This window comes from Dromaius novaehollandiae, chromosome 4 (assembly GCF_036370855.1).
Source record: "Dromaius novaehollandiae isolate bDroNov1 chromosome 4, bDroNov1.hap1, whole genome shotgun sequence".
NCBI lineage: Eukaryota > Metazoa > Chordata > Aves > Casuariiformes > Dromaiidae > Dromaius > Dromaius novaehollandiae.
In genome coordinates this window covers 27,029,564-27,043,355 of record NC_088101.1, presented here as the reverse complement: position 1 = coordinate 27,043,355, position 13,792 = coordinate 27,029,564, and the positions used below count along the sequence as shown (strand labels likewise).

The 13,792-nt window shown below is 36.3% G+C and overlaps 1 protein-coding gene across 11 annotated transcripts in view; it reads right to left on the bottom strand.

Annotated features, from left to right (window-relative positions):
* Positions 1-13,792, bottom strand: part of BLTP1 (bridge-like lipid transfer protein family member 1) — a 126,717-nt gene that overhangs the window by 5,441 nt on the left and 107,484 nt on the right. For 8 of the 11 annotated variants that reach the window (XM_064510654.1, XM_064510663.1, XM_064510659.1 and 5 more), the window contains 14 exons: positions 12,801-12,993; positions 10,452-10,613; positions 10,193-10,332; positions 8,830-9,031; positions 8,225-8,428; positions 7,936-8,115; positions 5,487-5,624; positions 4,854-5,114; positions 3,576-3,726; positions 3,149-3,306; positions 2,438-2,630; positions 2,058-2,275; positions 1,203-1,454; positions 475-678 (listed from right to left, as the gene is read on the bottom strand). In XM_064510654.1, coding sequence (XP_064366724.1) covers positions 475-678; positions 1,203-1,454; positions 2,058-2,275; positions 2,438-2,630; positions 3,149-3,306; positions 3,576-3,726; positions 4,854-5,114; positions 5,487-5,624; positions 7,936-8,115; positions 8,225-8,428; positions 8,830-9,031; positions 10,193-10,332; positions 10,452-10,613; positions 12,801-12,993 — 2,656 coding nt within the window. The remainder of the gene's footprint in view (positions 1-474; positions 679-1,202; positions 1,455-2,057; positions 2,276-2,437; positions 2,631-3,148; positions 3,307-3,575; positions 3,727-4,853; positions 5,115-5,486; positions 5,625-7,935; positions 8,116-8,224; positions 8,429-8,829; positions 9,032-10,192; positions 10,333-10,451; positions 10,614-12,800; positions 12,994-13,792) is intronic. The other 3 variants (XM_064510656.1, XM_064510660.1, XM_064510662.1) reach the window with 2 other exon arrangements.

Below are 13,792 nucleotides of genomic sequence, written 5' to 3'. Positions count from 1 at the left end.
GCTTTAGTCAGATAAGTAATTTTTAAGTGTTCATAACAAGTGAGATGCCTAAAATAAATTCCTTCTTCAATTTAACCTGTAAATTCTTCATATGTAGTGAAATAAATAAATATATCCAAGATCACACCTGGACAGCTATGTGAATTAATAAAAATCTGTGCATGCAGTGAAAAAGGAAAGGATTAAGAATAGAATTACTGCAATGCTATAAGGCCTATACACTAACAGAACATTTTGGCTTTACTGACTAATTTGAAAAAGGACTTGAGCTCAGCAACACTTCCAGCTATTCAGTGTATTGTTATGTTTTATTCCACCATTCACTATAAGCTCCACAACAAGAAACAACATCCATTCTTTCAAAGCAAACTCCCTCCTCCTTTGCACCCTTGAAATTTAGCAGCTTTTAAGCAGCCCAATAGGCATTGCCTGACAAGCAGACCAAACCCCAAACTCAATGAACACAAATCTAACCTTCGTTCCTTGTCGCTGTAACATAATTGAACCACTCTTTCACACTGGCAACTCCATGTGGGGGGTTTTCATGGCGGCGCCTTGTTATCTTTGTGATTGTCGCCATAGGGCTTTCAAGGGCTCCGCAAGGTTTGGTGACCATTGTGTTATGGCCCAAGTGAAAGTCCAGGGTTTGCACAATGTATGTAGAATGATCACTGGAACCTGTATTGAAGGCACAGGGTGCATGGAGAGAAAAAACAAAAAACAAAAACCACACAGGTATATAGCATGAATAATTAGTAAGCCAGTGGCATTAAAAACTGGCATAAAGCTTGCAAACAACAAAATTTAAATCCTCACAATAGCTACAACCAGTAAAGACTTCTCAATATAAAGGCAAACATAAATGATATAAGACCTTCACAGTTCAAAACCTAGAAGCCCAGGACTGCATAGAAACACAGATGTGCAATTACCAAGGCAGACAATCCTTTTCAGAGGCATACCAAGGACTTATCTACTATACTTCAGAATGTACTTTTCTTTATTCCACAGATAAAGCAAATGGTGGTAAAGATGTACGAAGGGGAACAGATTATTATTTTACATAAGCAGTACATTTCTGGGAAATAATCTTGATTCAGACTTCAAAGTAAGTTTTTCTTTAATTTCCTCTTATATATCAATAAATTCTTAAAATCCATTACAGGAAGTAAACACAGAAAGGAAGAAATGCTTTAAATTACCATCTTCCCAAACTTTTTGTGCTTCCGTCCAAAATGCAATGTTGGGTTCTTCAAGGTGAAATAAGGCCCAAGATTTTGAACGGAAATTAGGTCCATGAAAACAAGCCAGTGTCATATGGTTTCCATGCAAGCTCATCGATCCTCCAAATTGCATTCCATCTTCTGGCAATGGCATCTGAAATAAGGATATATGGCACCCGGATACCACCTTCAAAACTCCAGGCCAATGGCGATGATGAGCTGCATCCAACACTAGAAAGACATGCAGGAGCAAGAGAGACAAACGTTAGGAAAGAGGAAGATAAAGAAAAGATTGCTGGGGTAGTTCCTATGTTTTATTAAAAATACTAATTTTGACTGATATTTTAGTCTACTTCATTGACACTGTTTGATCTTTGTCATCTGTGAGATGTTTGTAAGTTAAGAGTGAACAAGCCTACTTGGAAATCAGTGACTTACCGGGTTCAGACAAACGATTGTTTCAGCTTATGATTAACAAAGTAAGAACAACATCACGTTTCCACTGCTACTCAAAGAAGAAGTAATTTTTATGAAAGAGACTTAAAAAGTTAACTTTTCAAACTGCAAAATGATTTCAACAAAAGCATATATTTTTAACTAAAACTTGAAAATAAATTAGTTCATTCTTGTACCAAAAGTATAGGAGGGTGCCCAAGATCCTTGCCCTCTTCTTAGAAAAGTTATTGCCAGCCCAAATTTACATGAAAAAAAAAATTGAAGAAATTTAAGTCAAACAAATATACTTGCATGTATAAAGTTGCTCAGATGAATTTTTGCAATTAGAAACATCCTATTTGAAAAGTATACTATGGGACAACTTTTTGTGCCACTTACACTGCTCATGTGAGCTTCTCTCTAAGTTATTGGCTATTGTCTTTGGAGGAAGATAAGGAACAGGTCCCCAGGTAGACAAAGCTCGCTTGCTTGTATCAAACTGCTGAGTAAAGAACTCCTGAAGTTTCATTCCTATTTTTATCAGGTCTGGTGTAGTCGATCTTGAAATCATCACTTGGAAGATATCCCATTTCAAGTCCCCATGGACAAATATCTCACTAGATATTAAAAATAACAAGAACATTCACAGTTAAACTATATCCTACTCATGATAAAAAACAGACCTTTTGCTTTTTAGCATGCTCTTGCTTTCTGTTAGCACCATTGGACAGAATCCATACAGGCAAAACTCGGAAACTAAACATAGCGAACAGCATTACCTTTTATCAGAGATGCTTGAATCCAAAGCATTATACAGATTAATTTTCCATTCATCCTGTAGTTTAAGATCTGCATTACTGAAGATTCCCATTAGGATACTGGACCCCATATAGTCAACACGTGCTTCAGTAGAACCCATAGTAATTTGAATTTTATGATTGGGCTGTTGGTTTGGGTGTTCAGAAATATGAGCTGAAATAGAACCAAAGCAATACAGAAATACAGCATTAAATATAAAGAGATTCTATCAGTGGATATCACTCTTATGCCATCCACATGATGCACAGGGACTGTGAATACAGTGTTTTCTTCAGGTGCATGGGGAGATCCTCACGCTGGCGAAGAGTTAGAAGATCCAGTCCCTCTCCAAAGCTACTTTTGCATTTCCTAGGCCATAAGCACTTGGGAAATTCAAGGAAGAGCCGAAATGCCATCAAACTTTTTCAGTTGCCATCTGTCCAGACAGCTGAGGGGGGAGTGGGGGGCAGAGCTAGCCACTGTAATTCAAAGCAACCATGAGACTCAATCAGCCCCCAGTCAGGAAACTATCCTTGCAATTCAAAGTGTGCTTAGCAGTCAGAACGCACAAGTGAGAATCCAAAGTCTTCATATACTGCCAGGTTCACAAAGGAGGGTGTGGCATATATACTTTAGCTTTTCATGTTTATCATCTGGGGCACATATTAATACTGACCAAGCTTCCAACTTACCCACCATCTCCAAGGTGTTAACATCTATGGTACCTCCAACAACTCCCCCTCTGGAGTCCAGCTGTGATCTTCCCAAACCAACAGACATGCTAATTTCCCGATCTCTGCTACTACCCACAGATAAGCGACCTTGGCTTTTCAAACCACTGGTGGTCCACCTAGAACAGAAGTGAAAATGAACAATTTTTCAATCTGCCAAATAAGAAATAGAAAATTATTTACTGCAGAGTGGCAAATAATGTGGATTAGGCACATATGACTTCATGATTAAGTACCTATCAGCATTCATGAGGGGCTTCACAGTTCAGAACTGAAAAAAGGTAGGGTTTCAAAGCTACAAGACAGTAGGCTGTTAGTAAACTGAGGGAGCAGCAGTCTTTTCCCAAAACAGTCTGCTAAAACACATTTGATCTTGTTTTATACTTACGTAGTATTGCCCATTACATTACTCATATTCATTTGGACATTTAATTGTTTCAGGTTCATAGCAAATACAACCAGCGTTTCCCATGGTGTTCCTTGCTGGCTTCCAGCTTTATTTGATTTATTAAATGGAGTTGATGTTTTTGAGAGAGTATCTAAAGAAAAAGTAGACAAAAATTTAAAAGATTGCACCTACTATGAAAAACTGGCAGAATATATACATTAAAAGACACTACTAAAGGACAGACCAACATCTTTTTTAAGGTGTACTGTGAAACTAAAAGTAAGGATAGGAGAGAACCAGAAGATTTACAGTAGGTGCTGCTTATAGAAATGGAGTCTTTTTACACACTTATTTTTACCAAAATCTTTCAGTTGGTCACGCAGAGCTTTTTTAATTCTTAAACTCTTAAAAAAAAAAGTGCATTCAGAACATGAACTAAGTATTTGAATATTCATGCAGTGGTTATTTGCACAAGCACCAAGTCAGGACTTCAAGAGTTAGAGTTTTCTGTACTCCTTTCACAAAAATCCTAGAGACAGTCTTATAAGAGTCTGCAAAATTGCATTTACTATGAACAAACTACTTTACCAGCCATAAATCCTTCTCCAACCATGTCTTCTTTAAAAAAACCTGTTCATATACTAACATCTTGCTTCTTTAATACGGACAAAATACTACTTCTTTCTTTTCTTAGCTATTTTTCCTAGAGTAAAAATAAACACCACATTTCTAAACCTCCTACCTGTATCGAATGCCAGAAATATTCCAAAAAGCCAATGCTAAGTTGCTATAAGATACAATTAACGTTCATAGTAAAAGAAATTACAAGTAACTCTGCATTTATTTCTTATATAAAAAATTATCCTTCTTTGGATCACTTAGTATGAACCCTAAGTCTCAATCAGATGAAATGAAATAACTGACCTTATCTGTGAGTTGTGATATACCTTCTCTGCTAAGAACATAGTAATTGCTTGAATGAGAACAGAGGGCAAAGAAAATAACAACACAATCAAAATTAAGCTGCAGAACTCAGCTAACCCCAGCAAGGTAATTCTTGCTCCAGTAAAAGAAATTCCAACAGTTTATAGAAAGTATTCTAATCAACTACATTTTGATTCGTACACTTCAGACACTTTCCTAAGCCACTGGCTCTCCACTCCAAGGCACAAGTGAAAAAACATTTTAGCACTGCTTCTTACAAAAGAAGACATTCATTTTTCATATAACTGCTGGAAATACTCTAAAGAATTAAAAAAAAAATTATCCTCTACTAACCTCTCTGAGGCACTGAAGAGTCAGATACGCTCCTGGATCTTGTAACAGCTGGAGACTTTAAGCTATGAGATGCTGCCCCAGGTGACATGCTGCTGTTTGCATTATGCTCATTAAAAACATTAGGTGACTGTGCCATGTGTGTAAATGAGGCAGACTGGCAGGGTTGCTCCCACGTCCTACAGTATGCTTTCCGTGATGATTCAGGAGAAAGGTGCTGGCTTACCCCTTCAATGGAATCTGGTGTTCCGGGACCCGATGCTACTGGAAAAAAGTAGCATCAAAGGCAGCAGAACTATTTCATTTCTCTTTAACAGTATCTTCCCACCTACTGAGAAATGCTTGGAGAGTGTCAAGCTTTGAAATAAATTTCACTTGTCATAACTAATATTTTTCTAATGTGTTAATTATTATAAGCTCTTTAAACAACTCAATGACCTACTTAAGTTTAAAAAAAAAAAGGCTAGAAGTTAGAGATGGAAAATGTCTAACAGAGTGACTGCATAGGAAGGAGACTGTAATACATTTTCATTTCTATCCAGCTACGTAAGTTGTAATACAAAGCTAACATATGTTTATGCAATTCCTACTATAGGCCATTGCACAAAAGGTTTTTCATGAGAAGGAGTATCTTACCTGGCAGATTTATTGTTTGATCACCTAGGAAGAGCCGTCTAGCAATGCTTCTCCTGTACCAAGCCCTCGGGAAAGCCAGAATCTCACTGAGTCGCCGCATGTCATATTTAAAAGAAGCAGATCCTATATCACAGACCGCTGACAAAGAAAAAGCAAGCACACACAACTGTAAGCACTCAGTAGTAACAGGTTTTGTTAACCCAATCCACTTAAAAGGCTTTGAGGGTGTTATCCTTCAGCATAGTCAAATATTTCTCTACCGAGCAGGACAGTCACTGCTGTAAGGGAAGACAGTTACTAAAAACTGCAGTTTTCCCTCAGGTGTTCCTATTTGTCCAAATTTAACATTAGATACCAATGCATTTCATAAAGACAAGATGGAACCTGTGAATACAACTGATGTTGGGTCCCTGCTTCTGTTGTATACATCTCAGACTCATCACCTGAGGGCTTTAATGGCAGATTAATCATAACCACTCTGTTTGCCCAGTAACTCGGGATCCCATATGCAAAGCAGAAGTAATCTTTAAAACCCACTGCTACTCTGCAGTTCTTTGAGCATTCGGGAGTGCAGCTCTTAGTGCAGTTTCACAGGCAACGGGTGGTGAAGTCTGACAGCCAGTAACTGAACACAGATGGGAGAACTACCCCACCAGGTTAGACATGCAGCACTACAGGCAAAGTTAATAACCACACACAAACAACATATTAAAACAAATTGATCATGAAGAACATAAAAAACACAGCTGGTATCCAGGAAATTAAGCTTTCATATTTAGAGGGCATGGTATACCATCTCTATAATAGCATGTTTAATTATACTATATAATCCACTTTGAATTTTCTCTATGGGGAGATTGCTTGACTATTTCTAGTTCGCATAAAAAAAAGAAAGACGATACTGAGTATCTTCAAAAGATTTTGTCCTACTCAGGTAACAGTTCTGAAACATCCATTTGTGAAGAGAGGATTATGAAAATAAAATGGATGCTTAGTGATTACTAAGCTAGGTTGAACTGACAGCTTAACCAACTCTGGGAACAAATCTAGTGTAAAGTTTTATTATATTAGTTTATCTTTGTTATAAAATTATTGTGAGATGAAACAGCAATAAGAATCTGAGTTTTCTTATCTTTCTGTTTGCATGGAATAGTGACGTAAAAGAGCTTCATTGTTCCGCACCGGATGGCCTGCTGAAGAAATGTATTCACTTGTTGCCAGCTCTGCAAGGTGGAGAGTTTTTGAACCTATACCATATGGATAATGTATCCATACTGCGATCACTTTCCAACTTTAGCAAGCAAGCTGGTGCAGCACGCTCTCATAACATTAAGCAAACACAGTGGAATTCTACCAAACAAGCTCAAAAACTCAGAAACGTAGTCCAAAGGCTCATGATTCCCTTGTTCTCTGCGATTTGTAGTCCTTTCAACTTGCTGCTTTAAGAAGCCATTGTTTGGTTATCTAGGCTTTTTTGATCACCACCAGTAAAACTGACTGGCAATGGCTATACCCACGTGAAATGACATATTTAGAGTTTGAAGATTCCAAAACTATTGTTTTCACTAACAATGATGCATGCTAGTGAGGAATAAATGAAATATTGTAGAAAAGAGCCATTTTTTTGTGGGAAACAAGAACTACTGGCATAGCTACTAAAAAATAGTTTAAAAGCTGACCAAGCTACTTAGTTTGGTATTGAAGAAAATTATGTAAATGAAAATAGATAATACTACATGTTTCACCACAGTGCCATTTATGCAGTCATACACTACCACATTGCAGTCAAAGTTTTGGGGTTCTCAAGTGAACTTAACAGAATGAAGGGAGTAGATACCACTCAAACAATACTATTCAAAGACTCCAGTCTCTCAGGCACAAGGCTACTCTATACTTACTGCGGGATTGTATATCTGAAGACAAATATATAGATAGATAGATAGAAATATCATGGCAGCAGGTGGAAAATAACCACTCTTTTTTTGCATACTAAGACCACACAATGAAGTTGACATACTAAAATTACGATTAAATACTGACTTAAAATCACTTTCTCCTGATCATACCTGTTGTGAAAAATACCTGCAATGCAGTTAACATGACATGGAACTTATATTCCTTGAGTTATGCATTGCCTAAACACAAACAATTTAGCTTTATCTCAAAATATTCAAGAGTCATAAGACTGATGTCAGAGACATGTTTACATTAAATGAGTTAGGAGGATAAAAAGGTTCATCTGCAAATAGGTACTGCAAGTATACAATTGAAAGTTTAATGTCAATCACCACTTCACTCTAAAAGAATAAAAATTTTACTGCACACAACAGATAGATGGCTCTCAAATAACATCCACAAAAGCTGGTGAGAGTAAAATGTATTACTGGAACAGCAGTTCTCTCATTAGATGCATAGACAAGAACATAATTAAAATGAAACAAGCATTTACCAGATATGTTTATCAGTGTAGTATCTATCTTGCTGGTAGCTTTGCTTGCAGACTGACTCTCAAAAAAGGAGGAACCTCCTGAACGCCTTATTCTCGACAGGCTGACTTTCACAAACTCAAGGTTAATGCTCAAAGAATCCTTCCGGCCTGTGACTGAAGTAGGTTCCTCATCCACATTACCTAGAAATAGAAAGGAGAAAATTTAGTCTTATGTGACCCTTTCACATATTCAGTTCAAAATCACGTCTTAGAAAATGGTCATTAAAACAAACACCAATTTATTCTGTACCTAAGGCTCCTGATCCAGGAGTTAGAACAGTAACAGCAGATTTTTGTTTTCCTGCTCCATATGGATGAAACACGTAAAGGGAGAAATCAGACATGCAGGCAGTAAAGCTCAGGCCTGAAGAACTGCTACTAGAGGTGGTCAGGTCTGACTGACTACTGCTGTGTCGTGTTCTGCCAAGAGGACTGCCTAGTCCAGGTGATGAACCTGAAGTCAGATTTTTTTTCCAAATGTTAGTTTTATATGATAGCATTTTCAAACATGAAATAATACTGTTAACACTATTAAACAGACTATATGCACAATAAATCACACCCTCCTAGCAGCAACATAGCTTAAATATTGTAAGTATTGATGCTAGCCTTTTATAACAGATAACTGAGCCCATTTAACCAAGACAAAAAAAAAGCTCCAATGTACTGCATCTGTGCAAACTTTTACAACAGATTAGGAAACTGATACAATATGAAGAAATTCTACCAAGGTCACTAATATATTAAAAATAGGTTCGTAAAAGCTTATCTTTTATTATAATTTTAGACAAAAGAACATTTTTATTTTTTTTTGCCACAAGCTGCGTATAGTGTAATCACCCATATGTATATTACCTGGTGCTCCAGATTTACTAACTGAATTCTTTGAACCACTCTGTGAAGCAGTGCCACCAACTAACACATTTTCTGCTGGGTACATTGTGCCTAACGTTTCCAGTTCTCCTCGGTTTGAAGAAAACACAAGATCCAGAGAGGGCAACTTCAGCATACATTCAACTCTTGATACTGGCAAGCAGCTGAACTTGATTTGGGAGGGCTAAAGCAGAGAGAGAAAATAAAGGATTCAATTATCAAATACAGAATACTAAAAACACTCCAAGTTTGAGCTATAATAATGGTATGCTACATTTAATTTTTTTAATCTAAGCATATTACAACCTTTTCAGGCTGTTTTTAGAATTAATAAGGTAACTCTATAAAATTCACATAGATATGTTCACTTCAGGGAATCCCTCCTTCACCAAATTTATTATCTGGGACAAGTTGTTAGAAAACTCAAATGGAGGAATCTTGGATGCAGCAGAGGACACATGCATTCCCCTCTCCTTTCTCCGCAAGTCAATCCACAGCTTCACTCCTTTCATGCAAGAACTGTGCAAAAACAGTCGACTCTTGAGCAGATCCTGGAAGCCTCACCCCCTTTCTCAACAGACTCTTGGCCAGCTGAGTTCAGTTCGCAGAAGCTGAGAGAAGCTACACATTGCTGTGGTTAATTTTCATAGGCATAAAAAAATTGTTAGAATAAGCTGTTCAATGTGGAAACGTAATCAAATTTACACCAGGAAAAAATGTTAATCAAGCCAAGTGGGAAAATGTAATAGCAACATTCAGATTAAATTCAGATGCTCTTAATCACACTGCAGTAGCACTTCTCTCTCTGACACATAGAGAGAGCCTGGACCCCTTGAATATTAAGCAGTGTGAATCCACCTTATAGATGAGAACTGTACATTCCTACATTTTTACACCTAGCATCAACTGAGAAAATTCTTTAAGTACTGTTTTTGTTCTGTAATAGTATCTATAAATAACAAATGTAAATACTAGTTACAAAAGATATCTTCAAAAAACTCCAAGATATACGAGGAGAATCTATGGATGACCGAAGCCTGATCACGAATAAGCAAGAACAAAGATAATGCTTCTGACAACAATTAAAAAGTAGTTACAATTAAAAATGCTCAGAACTTCTGTGGTTTTTCAAAACAACTCATTTCTGTTGGTCTCCATGGGACCAAAAGATGTCAGAACTGCTGAAAGAAGTTTTATTTATCATAACTCTAGACAGGCATATCTCAGAATGGGCACTCGAAAATAATTTAAAAACAAAACAAAACAAAAAAATCCCTTAGAAGTGTGACCTGTCTCAAAGATTGTGACTGAAGTTACTTACTATACTGAATGCTGAATACCTTACCTGAACCCGTACATAAACGACCACATCTACAGGGAAGGATGAATACGCTGATGTCGATGATGATACTAATGACGTTGTGGACTCTTCTAAGGGATCTTGTATATCAAATTGCCCCATGTCTTCGTCCTGTGAACTAACAGCTTTTAAGAAGTACAAGTATTCATTAGAGAGTGGAATTTAAAGGGAAGAGCAGCTCAATGCCATCAGAAGACAAAAAAGACAAAAGCCTAGAATACTAGAATATAAACATACAACCTACCTGTATAATTCCTTTCAATAGGTGTAATTGGAATGGTTTCAAGAGCTTTCTCTAGAAAATCCAGTAAGCATGGGCTAATAACCATTTCTTCTGGCAATGACTGGAGTGCAACCCACGCATATAGTTTAGCAGTTTTCACACCACCACTTCCTTTCCCTTTGGCTGCAACATTGAAAAGATAAATTTGTCTAATGTAGTCCTATTTAACTGCAACTGATAAACTTTAGGTGATACTTCATAACTAACAGTTGTTGCCTCTATTGCTCTGCATCATCATCATCTGAAAAGGCATAAACTGGAATAATTAGAAAAAAAATAAACCATAAGGTTTCACTAAAAAAAAGTGTGAAAACAACTATTAGTCTATCATGCTTGATTGTAATTGCACTGTGCTCGTTCCTGACCAGGCACTCTTGCACCATTTTCACCCCTTTGCTTCTTTCAAAATAGCATTGAAATCAGCCACACAAAATTCTTCTCCAAACAGACAATATAAAGTGACTACAGGTGACTGCATATGAAAGAGTATTAGGAAAATGACATAAATGAATTTGGGAAGAATGTCAGTTTAATCTGAGAAAAAAATATTAAAAGATTAAAACTGTAAATGGCAAGTCTAACTGCATTTATGCAAAGAACAACTGCAGATTCTAAACAAGAATTTTTCAAAGTCTGGAGATAACTAGAGTATAAACTAATGGAAAGATTGTTCTCTTTTAAATATGTGGAGAAGGCTAGCACTTGGATCCATGCTCACCAAAAGATAAAGAAACTTTTGGCAAGTTATGCACAGAAGATACTAGTACCAGCTCAGTTACCACCTATTTGTAATACATAAATTACTACCTGTAAGAATCAGATAGTACAACCAGAGGTGAATAAGCTATCATTTATATTCCAATAAGAGATAATGATTTGAGGTTCTGGAAGAAAAATATAAATATTAGCTGAGTACCTACAATAGAGCTTAAAAATCTTTTTATTTACTAAGCAAACAAGCAATCAACTTTCATGCTATGCAAGCTATTCTGTAACATGTCTCTGACTGTCTAGATTGTCCCACCTTGCTCTTACTGCAGACTAAAGACACTAAGACAAAATAGTTTCTATTCAAGGTGAAAAGTAATACAGATAATAAATATTTAAGTGTTTTAAAACCATTCATAAACCAATAAATTTTCATAAAATTATAAATACATAAAGAAACAAAATAATTACAATCTCTAGTTTTGGGAGACATTCATATTGTCATAGCAATGCAGATTATGGAAGTCCCTCAAATGCAGGGCTTACAGATACAAAAACAGCAAGACTTGGTAACTAGACATGACTTGGTAAGAATTTAAAGGCAAAGAATTGAAAGAAGATATATAAGTACAAAACAAAATTGAAGAGAAGTAGCATAAATCAAGACTATGCAATATTCAGCAATCAAAGAGGATGGACATTTAAAGAAGTCAGAGCTAATGGCTAAAGAGCATGGGTAAATTGAAGGTGTCCCCATTTCCGCTCTTCTCTCCCAGCACCTCAGCTGTTTTTATAAAAGCTTTTTCAGTTATTATTTCTCCCTGCTCAAATTTTCACAAATTCTGGCTATTTGTTTCTAAAGTAAGATTCACATGCTGAAGGAGAGAGGAGCTGAAAGTCTCAGAAGGTGGAGGTGCAATCTACATACCTCTAGATCTGACATGATATAATGGAGGCTCCTGCTTGAAAACAGGAATTATTTGAGATATAGCAGGCTTTAGGTATTAGAACTCAGGTTATTCCAAATCACAGTTGTTTAAGGGACTGCAACAGTTGAGGCCACTAATCTGATATTTTGATTAATACAAATACCTCTAAAACAGCTGTTCAGTATTACAGCAAACAACCGAATTCTAGAAAGCATTTTTCTATACATTACTTCCGTGGCAAAAAACACCAGAAAACTTAAAGTATTCTTCAAATGATATAACGCATGGATGTAAGGATTCATCTAACTTATTCTTCTTGGATTATCAATAAAGCAATCAGCATGCACATTTTATACAGATACTTAAACTTTACTTTCCAGTAACGAGCATTACTTTGTTAAATGAAAACTGAGAGAACGCAGTGATAGCCCATCCCTGTGATACACCATGGTGAGTATGACAGATATTTCTGAGATTGGTTTAACAAGAGATTTCTAAAAATGCAGCTTTATGAACTGCATTCATGCTTCTGGGACTGGGTTTCTGTAGCCAATGTGTAGACTTGATAAATATCATGCTTCAACCAATATGCTGACAGATCTAAAGCTAGTAGATTATATGAAGGAAAAATATAAATCTGTGACAGTTTTAGAAGGTTATTGTCTATAAGTACCTGATGGGATGGGTGGGGGTTGGGGAGGAAGCAAGGTGTTAGTCTTGCTGTGGATAGTGCTAGATAAAGGAGGAGATGTGGCAGTATCTTTCATACCATACAGCTTGGACTCTTTGGAAAGGGTTCTTGGCAAAGAGGATCCTCGAGAAGTATTTGGCGATTCAGTCTTTAAAGTCTTAGAGTTGTAGTGTAACTGAAAGCAAATAAAAATCAATTTACTTCACAAAAATAACTCAATTTCTGCACAGCTGTTTTGTGTCAGTCCTTCCCTTTTACTCTTTTGCATTATTTAAAAAAATATCATTGTAAGATATGTTACATTCCAATCACATTCTAGATATAGTTGCTGCATACGACTATCTAATCTTTGTACAAAAGATAAATTAACGCTCTATCATATGAACAATTAAAAAAAAAAAAAAGATCAATGAAACAGAGCAACAGAGGAAACCAACCATTTAAGACATGGGTTATTAACTGTCTAAAGCGTGCCACTCCTCTCTATGATCCTAACACATTATGTGACACCAACTATTTGTTCCTGTCTGCATATAGCTTTCTTTCTGCCTTAGCGCATGGTGAAAATATTCCACTACTAAAATACAAGAAGGTTTCTGTTAAGTTCCTTACTAGGACAACAAAAAAATGATATTTTAAAAAAAAGGGACTGTACAGTCTGAAGATGTTTGAGAGAAAGTTTCTAAGAAAAGAGATTTTTTTTTTTTTTTTTTTTTTTTTTAAGAATTTTTGATTCTGACTGGTATAACAAACACAACACATCAAGCCACAGAAAGAGAGCTTTATGTGTTATGTTGGACAACTACTAAGCTGCACTTCTATCAGTTACAGATACTGAAGAGAACTACCTGTAAGAGAACAAAATATCCAAAAGAAAAACAACTAATTTCAGCCACCAAAATGTTAATGGAACTGATATCTTTACATTATGTAATATCACATACATTGTTTGTTACAGAGCATCTTTTGACAAT